The sequence below is a fragment of the Mytilus edulis genome, chromosome 6, assembly GCF_963676685.1.
Source record: "Mytilus edulis chromosome 6, xbMytEdul2.2, whole genome shotgun sequence".
In the NCBI taxonomy this organism is placed as follows: Eukaryota; Metazoa; Mollusca; class Bivalvia; order Mytilida; family Mytilidae; genus Mytilus; species Mytilus edulis.
Genome location: NC_092349.1, coordinates 48,053,173 through 48,070,856, shown reverse-complemented (window position 1 = coordinate 48,070,856; position 17,684 = coordinate 48,053,173). Strand labels below are relative to the sequence as shown.

General features: G+C 30.9%; 1 protein-coding gene across 1 annotated transcript; it reads left to right on the top strand.

Moving 5' to 3' along the window:
• Positions 1-291: 291 nt before the first annotated feature.
• Positions 292-17,479, top strand: LOC139526438 (uncharacterized). Its single transcript, XM_071321586.1, has 8 exons — positions 292-628; positions 5,228-5,297; positions 5,839-5,990; positions 8,013-8,267; positions 13,480-13,581; positions 14,837-14,881; positions 16,200-16,312; positions 17,280-17,479. The coding sequence occupies exons 1-8, from the start codon at positions 292-294 to the stop codon at positions 17,418-17,420; spliced, it is 1,215 nt and encodes a 404-aa protein (XP_071177687.1). The 3' UTR covers positions 17,421-17,479.
• Positions 17,480-17,684: the final 205 nt, after the last annotated feature.

Below are 17,684 nucleotides of genomic sequence, written 5' to 3'. Positions count from 1 at the left end.
TTTCACGGTCATCATTTCATTCTTCAGAGAGACGTGGACCAACTGTTGAAATGAGTCCTAGCTGCCTTTATGCCATTGTTTCAAGAACAAGCTCACTCAGTTGCCACCATAAAACATTCGATGGATAAGCTCAGGGATGGTGTGTCGTTTCTTAATCCTCGTCAAACTCCAGTGATTACAGCAGACCAACCGCTATTTTGTTTTGGCAAAGCAAATTCAATGGGAATGGCCAAATGAGTACGGTAAAAACAAATTCGTTGTTACGTTCGGTGGATTACATATTGAGATAGCATGACGTGGGAAATATTTAATGATGTAACCGAGGTTTTTGAACGATTAAGTAAGAAACCTGTATTGGTCAGTGACGCTGATATGGAATTGATAGAGGCATTTGTTATGGTCATGTACGACAGAACTACAACAACATTTGACAACAACGAATTTAGACTTGAACTATTTGCACGCAAACAAAGACAGTATGACACCATTCGACCCATTAGAACTGCACTGCTTGATCATACCAAACTAGCTACATACCGAAGTGGACATGTATGGGGACAGACAGTCACTCATGATCAAAATCTACCTAGTCCTGGTGATTGGGGATGGGTTAAGGAGAACGCAGATGGTATGTGGTTTCCTAATTTTGACATAATTAGCAACAATTGCTGCATCTTGCCAGGAGTTACACAAATGTGGCTGTAAAAAAACTTGTTCTGGTAATTGTAAGTGTTACAAAGCTGGCTTGACCTGTGCAACCTTGTGTTCATGTTCAAACGGAATACATCGGAAAATATTGTAGATTATTACACTAATCATTCCTCCAGCATGTCTTACATGATTACCGATATATCAAACGGATATTTCGATCGTATATCTATAAACAACTATTATGTCACTCCAGTGTACGAACTTTTTCGACCAAAACCGGAAGTGGTGATTTTTTTTACAATTGTTGTCTGTTTGACATATTTTCATATCATTTTATTGTATTTCAAATAGTTTTCATGACATATATAGCGTTGAAAATGGTAAGAACAGTTTTTCAATCTCTACGATTGAGCAAAATGATGTCAATTTTGAATTCAAGATGGCCGCCGTGAAAAAAAATCGAAAACATGTTGGCTACCCCTCTTATATGATAAAGAACTTCCTATTGAACGTCTATGCCAAATCCCTTGCTTGTGTCACCATTTGCATGATTTTGTCAAAGGAGTAGGTTCACTAAGACCCCTTTTTGGCCCCAAAATATAGCAGTTTTAGAAAATTGTGAAAATGTAATCTTTAAGCTATATTTTGGAAAGTAAAATGCTTCTGCTACATAAATATGAGCTGTTTTTGACGATAAAATGCACAAATATCGCGTTCTAGCATCATTAAGTCATGCTAAATTACTGAAATCTTCAAAAATTTTACCATTTTGGTAAATTTTTAGACGGTTTCCGTCTAAAATGAAAGAGGCCGCATTCGTGTTCATTCATAATATTGAAATGTAAGTTGTATTTGATGATAATACAAAACATGTATAAAGGTTGAGGATGAACACGGATGCGGCCACATTCATTTTTGACAAAAACCATCTAAAAAAAGACTTTGTTTGTGCATATTTGATAGATTTTTCATATTTAAGCTTGAATCAGAGCGTTTTAATGACTAAATCAGTTAAAATCTTTCACATAAACTAATCGAATCAATTGAAATAGACACTTAAAGGGAAACCACACTATTTAAACTACTAATAATAATTCATTGAAATTTTGCATTTAGACAGATCATACTTATTTCAATATTTTAGGCGAAAAAAAAATTGGGGTCACCAATGTTATTTTCGAGATATGACGTCATCAAAAAGTAAAGAATTGCGTTATACCGTAATATAGAAGTAGCGCTCAAAAATGCTAAAAGAAGGCAAAAATATTGAAAAACGATGTTTAACTGGTTTAACTAAAACAGTCAATTGTAACTTTTATCTTATACACATTTATTTTTCTCAGTTTCCTTATTTTTTAAGGCCTTTTTACATTTCCCGCCATTTTTAATTGCCGTTTATTATAGATTTTTCTTGAAATAAAAAAAATCTGCTAATGTTTTTTCCTTCAAACTTCTGCATTTATTGCAGCTTCAGGGGAGATTTTAAAAGCATTAATAAAAAAGGGGGGTCACCGATGTTTTAAATCCGCTACAGTGGAAATAATCTTATTATCAATTTTTGGCGGGAATTGTAACTTTTTTCGTTATAGAACGACGTTGCTAGCATAGCAGCATTTCTTGCAATGCTTGGAACTATTGGGTTAAAATTATATATATATATATATTTTTTTTTATATAATAATATTTTTTTTAAGGATTTTTCCCTGATTATTCATTATTAAACATACAGTAACAATTTATTAAAAAGCAATTGTCAAAGTTGGAGTCACCTAAATTTTTTAATTGCATTTGTTGTATAGGAAAAATTAAAGGATTAATTTACGGCTTGCAGATTTAGAATCTTCCAAAGATTAAGGGTATCTGGGCTGAAAAGTAACACGTTCCATTTAGACTACAAACAGAATAAATTCACTAACTTGTCCATTGCACCGGGTAGATAAAACCCGAAATGCCGTGTTTAAAAAGCCACAAACTCGGCACTTTAAAAAAAAAGCCCTCAATGACACCGTTTTCGGAAGAAATTTAAAATTGGCTAACATTTCTGTTATTACACAACGCTCCATAATCGACACAAATTAAGTTCGAGTTCCAGTTTTATTTTGATTTCGAATATTTTTTCCAGTTAGATTTCTAGTTTAAGCTCGAGTTACACTTAGAAACTTCTTGAGTTATACTGTAAGATAGAGTAAAAATTCTGGTAAGAGTTCAAATTTTGAGATCCGATGAAATTAAGAGTAAGAATGTGGTTTCTATTTTCTGTTGGTGCACCTCTTTTTGTTTGAATGTATATTCTTTTATCACATTTATCTTTCATTGTGGTAAATGCACCTATTTTTGCCAATACTGATTAATGAGGGGGGCATGACCTTTTTCGGGACGTCGGGATCAAGTGTTTTTAAGCTCGGGATTTCGGGATTGACCATTTCGGGATCCGGGATTTCTTTTTTCGATGTTCGGGATGTCAGGATTTTTTTTTTTAATTCTGGACCTCGGGATTTCATGTTTTTAAGCCCAGGATTTTGGGGTCAGGACCCCTCTAACCCCCCCCCCCCCCCCCAAAAAAAAAACCCAACCCCTCATTAATGATAGTTAATTTGAAAATAATTAAATGTCTTTGTGTGCCAATATTTAAGCACTCTCTGATATATTATGTTGGCTATTTTTGTTTAAAGAACCAAAGAATAAAGAGTAAAAAAACTGGATGTCCTTTTCAGTCACGGTCTCCGACAATATCCCTTTATCACTGTCGACAGTGATCACATGCAAAACTTTCAGTGGCAAATTTTACATGAACATCATCACTAAACATTTGTCTATATGAGTGGAATATTCTTTCACCAGACGGACCATTAATGTGTTTGTTACAGTTTAGCAGTACTCTGTGAGACATGTGTATATCTCTTCATAAATACATGTGTGTGTGTGTGTGTGTTAAATATTTCTCTTGTTGGAGACTGGTAACGCCAAATGTATAGTACGTGTTGAATTATTATACGCCCGGTTACGGGACGTATTATGGTATACATCTATCCGTCCGTCCGTAGTCAACATATCGGACATTAACTAAAAAACGCTTTAACCAATTGGCATAAAACTTTAAAGAAATTGATTATATCTATTGACGTGAGCTCCTTTTCTTTTTTTTATAAATTTTGATTTTACGTTTCCGAGTTTTCCATTAAAAAAGGAGGATTTTCCAGTTTTCGGACAATTATAACTCAATATCGCTTTCATCAATTTTCATATAACTTTAATAAATTGTTTATATCTACTGATGTTAATACCCTTTTGATTTTCATAAATTTTTGATATGACATTGAGATGTAATGAATCTTTCTGAAATTGTACCACAAGGTTCCATATCACAAATGAAAGGCTGAAATTGATTAAAGGGGTACATATAATTGCTCAAAACGTTCAGGAATTAGGGGCCACAAACAAGCATTGTACTAAAATTACTATTTTACAATAACTTGTGTTATGGATCTATCTAAAATTGTACTACAAGGTTCCATACCACACAGGGAAGGCTGGGATTGAGTTTGGTGGTAATTACTCCAAGAGGGGAGGGGTGGCGTTTCATTTTTTTTTTTGCAAATTTTTCGAAATATCTCAAAAAGAAATCTCCAATTGCACAGTAGTGCACAATAGATTTTTAATACCTTTGACCACATTTATTTTGTGTCAGAAACCTATATTTTGTCAAAATTTTTATCACAATCCAAATTTAGACCGTATCAAGCTTTAATATTGTATACAAACTTGCCCCAACTGTTCAGGGTTCAGAGGCGTTAGATATCAAAGGAACATTTGGGAAAGATGGACGACACTTAGATCATTTCTGTCGTCACACGTGAAATAAATAACGATTTCAAATAGAACTTGAACATATGAATTTGACTCTGCTTTGTAAAAACCCGACAGGCTGAGCCGGATAAATACTTATATGAAATGGGATGTTTGATGAATTATTTATACATGTAGAATAGAAGACTATAATAGTTATGACGTTGCATTCATGTGATATGAGAAAACTGTAAGTTGAAACTCATTGTTCTTATTTACAACCAACTTTTGAACAGAAAACTACGGATTCCGATAGCTATACGCTAACATGCTGATACTCTTGGTCTATATGTACCCCCCCCCCCCCCCTCAAAAAAAAATAAATACATATATATATACGCTGAACCCTACATACCGCATCGCGGCGATACGCTGCTAAAGTTTTCATGACCACTTTCGGCTATTTTTTGCCATACATTTTGTCCATTTCGAGTAGCATTTTCCTTTTTGCACTTAAGGTCAAGATGAGTCCAGAATTTTTTTGGAAATTTAGAATTCAATTAGATATTGAACATATACATCAGAAAATTAAAAACAAATTATATGTCACCGACTTCGTTATCGAGAAAATGATCGGAGAGGATGAAATTCCAACGTTCTTAGTATTGATTATGCATGATATGTGTTTTGTATTGGTAGATCCTTTTTATCATAATGGTCTGGATAGTGGGTCATTCATTTGTTAATGTTTATTTTGTGTTTCCAATATTTTTTATTCTTTATATTTTAGCACCTCATCATTTAATCTTTTTTTTTGCCTTTTGTTCTGCAGTATTTGCCCATTATTTTGTATTCCGCAGGTAAACCCCAATACAATCTAGAAACTCGCTAGTACAACATATCAGTTGTAAAAAATATGATATGTCCATTATCATTTCTCCTGCTTTAGTGGAACATCCCTTTGAGCGTTCGCTTTTTCATAAATTAGCAACCTTTACGGCGGAATCGAAAACGGCGACGTCATAATACAGTTACGACACTATGGCGGCGCCGAGAGTGATGCGTATAAACAATAGTGTGATTTCCCTTTAAGTGTTTAAAAAGTGTCCAAAAACGTTCGTTAGATGAACCTGAAATTTGAGGCCAAAATCGGCCCTTACCGGACCTACTCCTTTCGATACTAAGCCGCCCCACTTTTTAAAGTAAATATCAATATGCAATTATGCCCAAGAACAATACAAATCCATAGATATGCATGCGCATGTATTTGTATGACAATTCATCCTAAAATTTCATTTATTTGATCATGGTATATAGTAAATATTGTTTGAAAAAAAAAGTGTTTTTAACATTGTTTTTCTTAATTGCGCACTTATTTATAATCAGGTTATATTTTTGTAGTATAAAGACTTTCTGGACAAAATATAGAACGTCCGATGATATTTGGTCCGACTCACCATTGCAAATAAATGGTTCCTCAATTAATGCTGAACTTGGAGAAAACGACCTTTGTGTAAACTGTAGTCGAAGCTTTGTCTGTGAAAAGGACACAGGTATTTTTGTGTGTTGATGTCATCTATCCTCTTTTTTTAGACTGTGGTCGGCCAACGTTGATCGGCAACAGACATTTGATTTTGATTTTAACAACTCTTAAAATAATACACTATAAGTTGTTCAATCATTTTTTGACTTATCCATAGCGGTAAATAAGAAAAATTCCTTTACCAAGTCAGGAATATGACAGTTGTTAAGCACTCGTGTCATGTGGTGTTTACGCTTTTTATTTTGCCATTGGATTAGGGACTTTCCGTTTTGAATTTCCTCGGAGTTCAGTATTATTGTGATTTTACTTTCCGAGTATTTGTCAGACAATTAACATGACGTCATTTAAGATATGTTTTGATGGTATTTCATGTTATTTACTGATTGCATTAGCGGAATGGACAGCTATTCAATTCGATTACATTTTTGGCTATTAACGTAAAACCTGTGAAAAATAGATAAGTATTTCTTCCAAAGAGAGTTCTGATTGAATAAATTTTTATATCACCTAATGGGATTTGACAGTGGCGTACTAAATTATAATCCTGGTACCTTTGATAACTCTTTACACTACGCTTTCTCACAATCTTAAGACGCACAAATTTTCTTATTTAGTTGAAAGGTCGTTTTGTAAATATGAATTATAATAATGATTTTTCATTCCGTGCCCTGAAATTTAGAAACGATCCTGGTAAACTTATCGATCATTTAAATAAACTTATCTTAATAGGTAACCGATTCAACACTCTAATAAGTTCCATGAATATTGTTTTATTTGTTTAAATATTTAATTTGTTAATTAAGTAAATGAAAAGCAAACTAAATAGTATTGTTATATACATAAAATTGAGAATGGAAATGGGGAATGTGTCAAAGAGACAACAACCCGACCAAATAAAAAACAACAGCAGATGGTCACCAACAGGTCTTCAATGTAGCGAGAAATTCCCGCACCCGGAGGCGTCCCTCAGCTGGCCCCTAAACAAATATATACTAGTCCAGTGATAATGAACGCGATTCTAATTTCCAAATTGTACACAAGAAACTAAAATTAAAATAATACAAGACTAACAAAGGCCATATATACACATTCAGGGATATACAATCTGTAGATACCTGTATGCACAAGGTCATCTTTTCCCTGATTGTTTATTACGCTTTACACTGATTATGTTTGATGTGTACTGGTTGACAATGAAGTCTTAAATACATGATATTTTCTATAAGTCGTTATTTGATTTTAACAAGCTATCAGTATTTTCTAGTACTCCCAGATCTGTATTCAGTGATTTTTTGTTGTTGGAATATACGAGTACACAGCCACGTTCACTCTGTGTTTTTGTAAATATATTTCTTATATTGTTCTGTTACACCACTGTCGCCGGTAAGGGGAAAAGAGGAGATACTGCTTACGTGTTTAACCCCGCAACTATCTGTATGCATATGTCTGTCCCTAGTCAGGAGCCTATTATTCAGCGGTTCTTGATTGTTGATGTGTTGCATATTTGGTTACCTTCTTTTTTTACGTAAATTAGGCCGTGAGTATTCTCGTTTGAATTGTTTTATATTTTTCAATTTGGGGCCTTTTATAGCTGACTATTCGGTATGGACTTTGCTCATTGATGAAGACCGCATGGTGACTTATAGTTGTTAAGTTCTGTGTCATTTAGTTTCTTGTGGAAAGTTCTTGCATTGACAATCATTCCAAATCTTTTTTTTTCTAAATTAATAAAATAAAAAATGAAAAAAATGGTAAATCACTTGTTCAAATTAAATTAGTTTTCGTTGAAAGTTGAAAATGTTTGTTCTATTAAGTCTTTAAAAATTAAATAAAAGTATGTACCATGTCTATTGAATACCAATTAACATAACAGAATGTATAAGTCAGTATCATAAACAGTGCCAATTTAAAACAAAACGAAATTTACTCTATAGGTCAATTATAGTTTTTTTACCATCTAGTTAAAATAATAACCACCTTCATTTTGAAGGATCATAGTTAAGCACCTTGCTATTTTATTTATAATTTTCAGACGAATTCTACTACAAACAATTTGATAACGTGAGACCCGTTGGCCCTGGGATAAACACAGTTTTTGAAGTCGAACCAACTAGTTTAGCCAATTGTTTATTGAAATGCAAGGAATGTTCTGAAATTGGAATTCCATGTGAAATGTTCGCCTGGAACAAATTGAATTATACATGCCAGTTATTCAGCATAGATATACTAGTAGATGAATTGCATGAAGATGACGCCTTCACTACCTATGAAAGGTTTTTTTATACACGTATGTAACTGAATAGATTTACTGAGAAAGGGAGAAAACCCTACATGAATAGATAATATAATAGTACATTACAACATGCAAACCATGGACCAAAAACTGACAAACTTCCATTAATTTAATGTGGTACACCATTACACCACAATAGAATTATGTATTGTGCATTATGCTTATGTACCAACACCAAAAAACATAACGTCACCTATGAAAATGTATACACATATTTTACTAAATAGATTCCCCTGAAAACCGAACAAGATATAACTTATTCCTCTGTGTTTCTGTCGTATGATTTGAAGGCAGTACATGTACAGTGTTATAATCAAACGGTATTTACATTAAGGTATGGTAACTTTCTATATGACATAAGCGTTTCTTTCATAACATGTACAATATTGTTAATCTCGGTAATTTTTAGATTGATTAGTCATTCTTATTTTATGTAACCTTTGTAGCTCCAAGAGGGTGACTAGTAGGAATGTCGTAAATGGTTCTTTCAAAGTTTAAACAAGACCCATAACTAGTACTTTCTTAAGTTAGAGAACTTATGGTTTTTGAATAACAAGTCGTATTTTTCGAAATAAAACCCATTTAAATTTAACTTGAAATTTAAAAACTAAAAACTGATGTTTAAAAATATTATTTTTTTTCAACAAGTAAAATAACAAAATAAAACAACTCCAAGGAAACTGCGAAACTGAAAGTCCCTTATCAATGGGCTAAATTAATACCCGAAACATACCAGACGAATGGAACACCTCTTACAAAAAATCCTGTGGGAATGATGAATTGATTGTAATTTCCAAAAATGGCGAATAAAACTTCTAAGTATGTGTATAGGTTGCATTTCTGTAAATATTGACAATGCAATTTCCCATAGCAACTCTTTTTACGGCTTGAACTGTACCACTTGTACTATGAAGATTTGAAAAAAAATCTTATCCTAGAATTGAAAGTTCATATGCATCACAATTTTGTTCAAAGGTCAAAATATGGGGCTGTGCGGCATATTTTTAACGTTTATATGCCATGAACTTCTCAGCGTTTAAACTAACACTAATTTTTTAACTACCCCTACCTCGAATGAAAGGTTACCACAGATTTCAATGTAAACAATATGCACATGTGTTTATTTACTGGTAACATTCACAAGTTATGTCTTTGTGAGATGGAACACAGAGAGCATAACTGGGAACCAGCATGTAAACAAAATCAATTTTCTATGATTATTCAAGATCTCCCCAAAAGAGGCGTGTTTTGAGAAACAGCTGCATTTACAAAGTGCAACCTATAATGTTGCGTTTTGTCTATAGTTCAATGCTCATGTTTCCGCGGTCTTAGTTTTTAGATACTAAAAAAACTCGTCTGATCTATGATTTTACTGATTGTGTCATATTTCAGATTGAGACATTGAGACGAAATAAAACTTAGTTTTTAAAAAGGCTCATCTATTTAGCCTGTCTGCTTACATAGCCACCTATAAACTACTGGCAGACAACTCTCGCCAAATTATCATCTATGTCACTGCATGAAATGATACGTTTACAAAAATTATTCATAAATTAAATTTCTAGTTTTGAATTTAAGGTCTAATTTATGAAGAATTATTTTAGTAGTTTATGAAAATTTAATATTTTTTTTTAATTTCTTATTTTCTTAAGTTTAAATCCGATTTATTGGTTATTAAATTTGTTATTTATTTGAAAAATAATAGCAGTTTAAATTTGTTATTTAAAAGGTTTAAATCTAGTTGATAACCGTTAAATTTTTCGTTTAAATATACGTTTATTTTTTATCAAAACTACTAATATCAGACGATTTAACTGAAATTTAATTTAGATTAAATAACAAGTTTATACTGATCAATTTTTTTTCGGTAAATTTGAAATTGAATGCCAGTTTTGGTAGACGTTTATTTTTTATCAAAACTACTAATATCAGACGATTTAACTGAACTTTAATTTAGATTAAATAACAAGTTTATACTGATCAATTTTTGTTCGGTAAATTTGAAATTTAATGCCAGTTTTGGTAACGTGTTTTACATTGTCTTATCGGGGCCTTTTATAGCTGACTATGCGGTATGGGCTTTGCTCATTGTTGAAGGCCGTACGATGACATATAGTTTTTAGTGATTCTGTAGATAAACTCGCCTGATCACAAGACCTGGGATTTGACTGTCACAAGATTTTAAATCTTACATGGATAAACTAATAAAAGTCATTTACTAGACTGTAAATACCAGATACAGCTGAATGCACAAGGCAAAGAGCTGAGGTCCAAGTAAATCAGAGAGGCCTTGTCACAAGAAATGTACAGAACTTGCATGGGTTTTTGCTTTATAAGGGCATATGACAAAAAATTGAGAGATATCAATGAAAATTTCTATAAATTTTAATAAGGACCAATTCAAAGGTACACTTTCGGAATTTGCAAGAACAAAAATACCTTGAAGTTCATGTTTACTTTGGAATTATAGTTGACAGTTTTCAGTTTAAGGGGGGAACCCTTAAAATGAAGTGGTTTGGTTTATTGAATTTGATTATTTTTTAAAGTAAAAAAATGAATTATAACTCTTTTATTTCAACATTTGCATTTTTTATTAAAATTATTTACTAGTGCAGCATATCGGTGACATCAGATTATGTTATTGTGTTTGCATTGGTTAAGCTACATATTTCTTTTTACTTAAACTTTCTGTTGCCTTTTCTTATTAATTAAATGCTGAATAATAATTTGAGTGTGGCACATTTCAGTGTCTTGTATTTGCTGTCAAGATTTTTCCTGTAAGATTTCACATTATTTATAATCGCTTGGCCAAAGGGAGATAACTTTTTGAATCTTCACATTAGATAATCTGCGAAGAGGATTATGTAAAATGTAAATAGTTGAAAATTAATTTTATGGTTCAATAAAATCAAAATAAGTTATTGCCATTCATTATAAATAAATTTCTATCAAAAATAAGGCTCAATGATTTTTTTTATTTTACTTATATAAATAATAACAAAGTACACACATGTTGACTTCATAAAATTTGTAAACAAAAAAAATTGAAAATAAAACTAAAACTTTTAACTAATCAGGAGACAGTCAATACACCAAATATATTTATAAACATATAAACTTATTATTTTCTTCGATTGTCCAAGTACATTCAATATTGATAATTTTTTGCTTGACATTACATAATTTTGTTGATAAAAGTTTATTTGTGTGCTATATTATTCAATTGTACATATTGGAAGTATTACATTACACCTTATTATTTACAGCATTTGGAATGAAATTTTAATCAATGTTCGAGCAGCAGGATGGTTTTTGAATTTAGCAATTATGTTTATCATGTAAATAATGTTATGTTTTTTGTTTTTTGCTTTTTGAAGTTTTTAGAATTGACAAATAATGCTAGCAGGGGAGATTATTCATTAATATTTTTATGATGCCAAACTTTAAATTTAAAGGTGCCTCTGTTTGCTATTTGTTATAACCCTATTGTTATGATTCTTAAATAATCTATACAAGTAAGCATGTTGATTTGTCAATAACCATTATTTTATTGATTAGTTTGAATTTGATGAGGTTCTTTGATGTAAAACTTGCCTTTTTTTAAACAAAAGTGTTCTTTTATTTGTTTTAAATGTTTTTAAAATTGTATAACAAACATTTTGACATTTTATTTTAATTTATCACCAAAACAACTCTAATTTGTCAGTATCTGAATAAAATTATTTTGTTAGATACTTTGTTTCTTTTATTGAAGTATATACAAAGGGAGCTAACTCAAAATTGTTTTTTTATTATTCTGACCTGATTAGAAGTGATGAAAATAGCTATGCCAAAGACAGGATGGCAATAAGAAAATGCTAGAAATCGTTGTGTATGGTTATGCTTTGTCCAAAAGTTATCTCCTGTATTATATACTGCTGCAATTGTCAAAATCCAAATCACACATAGAGATAGCCTTGTCCCATAGTTTATATCTGGTGTTTGTGTTTTTTGTATGTCTTAGATTCTAACTCTTCAAGTTTTTATATGAATTCAGATGCATTGCCATTCTTTTCATATAGGTAAAGGCATATTTACAAAATGGTATTGAGCTTTGCAAATGAGTGACAAGTATTCGTTGGATTATAGTTTAAGTTTCATCTTAAAAATACAGTCTTCAATGTTACTGACAAATTATACATTTGCACATTGCCATTTGAAACCACAAATATTATTCTACTGTAAATACACAGAGCAGCAATCCATGCCTTTCAAGTCTGATACTTTGTAAACATGGATCAGAAAAGTTGGAGGATCAATTTTATATGTTCAGTAGCTACAAAGTTATAACCATTGAAAATTCCTGTTTTTCCTAATTTTTGTTTTTTTATTTAATTAGATATTTCCAAACCAGATATTTGGGCTAAAGTAAAAACAAATCCGCAACATCCCTTTTCCAAAAAAAATAATTTTAAAAAAGCAGAGGGAAAAAGTCTGCCTTTTCTCTATCTTTTAGTTGCACTATTGTTTTGTAAGTAGTTATACAGGATTATATTGACTTTAAATTGCATTAAATTTGATGGAAGTTCTAATTTAAATAAGTCATAAACAAGAAATTTATTTGAATTTACATGTAATTAAATTACATAATTAATCAAATTTAATTTATATTTAAAATTCTTTAAATTTGAAATTTATTTGAATTTAATTTATATTATAAGATCTTTAAATCTCAAAATTTATTCAAATTTAAATTATATCAAAACTTCTTTAAATTTGAAATTTATTCAAATTTAATTTATATTAAAAATTCTTTAAATCTCAAATTTATTCAAATTTAATTTACATAAACATTTCTTTAAATTAGAAATTTATTCAAATTTAGTCTACCCTTAAATTCTTTAAATTTGAAATTTATTTAGATTTAAAAATACCTTTAAACTAGGTTGAAATTTGGAAATTTATTTGCATTATCAAATTTATTTTAAATCTATATTAAATTAGAAATTTTCCAGCAAAGTAAATGCATGATGTTTTTTGTAATTTGAAATTTAATATGCATAACATATGCATTTAATTTTGTATAAAATGCATCATTTCATGCAGTGTGTAGTAGGAGTTTATTTTATTTAAATGGTTACTGTTATTTATTTATCCAGTAATTATAACGGTCGTACTTTTAAAACTGATTCGTCATATTACAACAACTATACTCATTATTGTACAGCAAAGATTGTCGAAGATTATCCATTTGGTGATGAAAAAACGACAATGGAAACTAATGGTCCTTGGAGAACTACTATTAACGTCAAAACTACAGAGGATACAGGTGAATGTCGTTTTGTTTTTTATTCTATACATTGACGTATTTTAATGTATAGCCAGGCAGCCAACGACTATTTGATAAAAATATAGAAATATAAAAATATGATGTGCTATTAATTCCTTTGAGATGTCTTAAACAAGAGACAATACTAAAGGTCTTTGTCGTCTTTCAAAAATCAGCTAACTTCATAGAAAGCCAAGCTATAACATGTATGGAGAAATTTAAACGAGAAAAGAAACCTTAACTGATTTATACTATTATTGACAGACTTGTTCACATAAGACATCGCATTATTGTGCATTTTAAAGACAGTAATCGCAGAAAGAATGCTTAATTCAACATAATGAAAACATAAAAAAATCATTACAATTTATGTTTACACTTTGATTCAAACTAATTGTTTTACACCTAAGGGCGTCAATCATGATCTACAAAAAAAAAGTTGTTGATGTTGTTGTTATTCATGTTATAATGGTTGGAAAGACAGTCTGAACTATAATCAAGTTACATTAAGCCACAAAAACGAACTTCAGACACCAATCAATCCCCATGTAACCTCGTATAACAACAGGGCGCTGCAAACTATAAGCCATTACAATATGAAATAACGTTAAAAATTGCAACTTTAGATAACAAGCCATTACATGTAATATTGTTTCATGATTGGGAGAATCAAACAACCAGCCATATCCATGTAATATCACTATAATAAGATAACTTACTTTTACTTTGGTTTATAATGTATTTTATTATATTGATTTCTTCGCCATTTTTAATCTTTTCTCCTCATAACTCTGTTGGAGCAGTTTCTGTGTAAGGATCACTATCCTGTATATGAAGTCCGTACAATGTAAACATTCACGTGCATAACGTATAATTTGAGATTATAAACATCATACGATTGTAAATATTTAACCTTAACTTCTTTCAATTTGTTATGTAAATTGTACATTTCTTATTTTTTGAAAAGTACTATAAAATGCATCAAGATAATGGTGGTCTTTTATCATCGACCATTTAAGGAATGAATATCATCGACAGATAAAAATATTACAGTAATTCCTTATAATTTAATTCTGAGTTCCATTTTAAGTCGGAGTAAATCATCAAAAAACCTTGATGACGTCACGAACACATGACAAAATTATGCATATGAGCTGATTGCCAGAACACTGTAAGCCAATCAGAAGACGTGTTACATTCAAAATGATTTTTTTTTTTTGTAAAATGATATACTAGATTGAATTTTATTTTTAAGATCTGAGGGGAGCGAACAAGCCGTTGTCAATGCCTAATACTGAAGGTAATATAAACGATAATATTTGCCAATTACAACAATTGTAATTAACACAATATAACTGTCACTAGACTAAGCAATGAATTTGGTCTTTTTAACCTTTTTTGGTTCAAGCGTCACTCATGATTTTTTTTGTAGACGAAATCCCCGTCTGGCGCGTAGCAAAATTTTAATCGTGGTATATATGATAATTTTTTTTATTAACATGTAACCTTTATTATGAAGCATATATGATACATTAAAAACTGCAGCTTTTTTTGTTATTTCACAGATGAAGAGTGACCAACATTAAGCAAATATTTTCAATCAAACCGTTCCATTCAATTACATAGAATTGGCGTTTGTGCTCCATGCTGATGGTAATGCAAATACCTAAATAAATCATCATTGTTTTAGTACTGAAATGATCTATAAAAAAATTGTATAGTAAACTCTACGTTGGTAATTAATATGAAACTGAGGTTCAAATCCCTGATGCAAAGTTTATCAAAACAGAATTTGGCTAATTGAGGCTCCTGACAATCAGAACTCTCTCAGTCTGATAATACTTAAAGTTTCTTTAAAATGTTTGGGTTTGAAGGTTCATAGTGTAGATGATACCAAAATGTCACTTAAAACAACGAAACCAATATCAGTTTTTTTCTATGTGCTTGCAAGTTTCTATACTACAGCTGATGTACTATTATTTCCCGCTGTTATATAATCAAATAAGTGCATCGATATTGACAAGATTCATAACAACATTTTGGCAATTCTCCGTAGATATATATAAAAAATATAAAAAAATTACTACAATGTATGTTGTTTTATGTTTATATTTATAGTCATCACTTTCTGGTATTGTGTTTGGGTGACCCATGCGAATGTATTTTGCAAACAAAAATCATTCAAGTTCCCGGAGTTTTTTTTTTTAGTTTTTTTTTCACTTTATAAGATTGTCAAGTTACATTTGAGGTTCAGTATTTTGATTACTGTGCAAATTATGTCGAGTGTTCTTATAACATCTTCATTTGTAATCTTTATTAATTGAATAAACTATTTTGTCATGTTTGTTGATAGATTGAAATTAGTATCAGCAATTATGACTTGATATCGTTTCTAAAAAACTATAAAACGAGGTTCAATTCACCATTTATCACGTTTAAAAATATCAGTACCAAGTCAAGAATATGACAGTTGTTGTCCATTCGTTTGATGTGTTTTATCATTTGATTATTTCCATTTGATTAGGGACTTTTCGTTTTATATTTTCCTCGGAGTATTTTGTGATTTTACTTTTTTCTATAAATAATTAATAATTGATTAAATGTATGCTTCAAAATAGGACATATTTATCAATTTGTTTCTGTCGTGGTTGCCACAATAGCTAGTGCAGTTGGTATGCTGGTATTTATCAAATATCTGAAAATGACGGTGAAGAAAATTCAGAGACCCAAGGTATGTGCTAATCTATATATAAAACACACAAGATGTATAGCAGATGCATGTTTACCTGTTATAACGTTTAGTATCTTACAATTCAATAAGCACAACATTTGTATTTTCTCAGTGACTTTATAATTAAGACTTGTAATTAGTATACGGATAATAATAATTAAGATACATTTTCTGTTGTAATCACGTGACTCGTTTATTCAGTGAGACTCCCACCTCCTTTATTCCACAAGTTTCCCTACTTGAGGATTCCAGCTGAAGATTTGCGCCTATATAATTAAAAACTGTTTTATAAAGTGTGTCGCATATCAAAAATGGATAGTCAATGTACAATTAAAAAAACCTTTTACCTCACAATATTTACAAAATCGGCACTAATCTTATAGAATGTACAATCTTCTATTTTGACAACTGAATTTAATAACATGAATAAGTCTTTTTCCTTTTGTTAGATCAATATGCAGTAACCCGTATTATTGTATAGCAATATACTATTTCCCACAGAACGTAACCAAAAGTTAGCGTGCAATAAATTCTAATATTGCACTAGTGCAATAAATCTTCAAAATTCATGACGTCATCAACATTTAAATCTTAGTTTAAACTAATTTTTACTTTCAAATATTATGTTGCTATACAATAAAAGGGTTATTGCATGAATATTGGGGAATATTATCCCTCGTAGAACATATATTGCACTCGCAAGCTCGTGCAATATAAAATTCTACTCGGGACAATATTGCCCAATATTCGTGCAATAACCCTATATTTCATTATGTACTATAGAAATATGCACATCTTTAGGGACGACATCAAAAGATCAATGTAGGATACAAAACTTAAACCAAATATTTTACGGGTGGAGGTTAAAATTGCTGAAAGTTTTGTTTATCCAAAATCGATTTTACATATAATCTTAGTCACTTATAATATTATCGGTGTAATACTGATCCTGTTTCATATATTTTAGGAGGAATGCATCATTCATACGATTTACGTGATTAAACAGGATGATATTGAATGCATGCCAGATATTTTTGACGATGACTACTTTCCAAAGACGAACGTTTACAACTATCCACCGATGTGCCACATTGGTATGATTGAATGATTTGTAGCATGCAGCTTGATTTTTTTAATTGAACTTGGTTTTTGCTATTGTCAGTTTGACGGTTGGCCGACGAGTATATCATTAGCGAAGAAACAGTGCTTTGCAATTACATCATATATGTTCTTTCTTTTGATATTCAAAATATTAAAAGAATAAGCTACTTTTTGATTGTGGTTACTCTTTTTGTGTCTGATTTGGTCATTTAGATCTTATCATGTCGCCGTATATATGCATCCTCTGTATGAATGAACTAGGGTGTCGGAT

Coding starts and splice junctions, on each gene's coding strand:
- LOC139526438 (XM_071321586.1), top strand. CDS start 292: ATGACGTGGGAAATATTTAATGATGTAACCGAGGTTTTTGAACGATTA. Junction 8,268..13,479: donor TGAAAGGTTTTTTTATACAC/GTATGTAACTGA, acceptor ATTATTGTACAG/CAAAGATTGTCGAAGATTAT. Junction 14,882..16,199: donor GTCAATGCCTAATACTGAAG/GTAATATAAACG, acceptor GCTTCAAAATAG/GACATATTTATCAATTTGTT.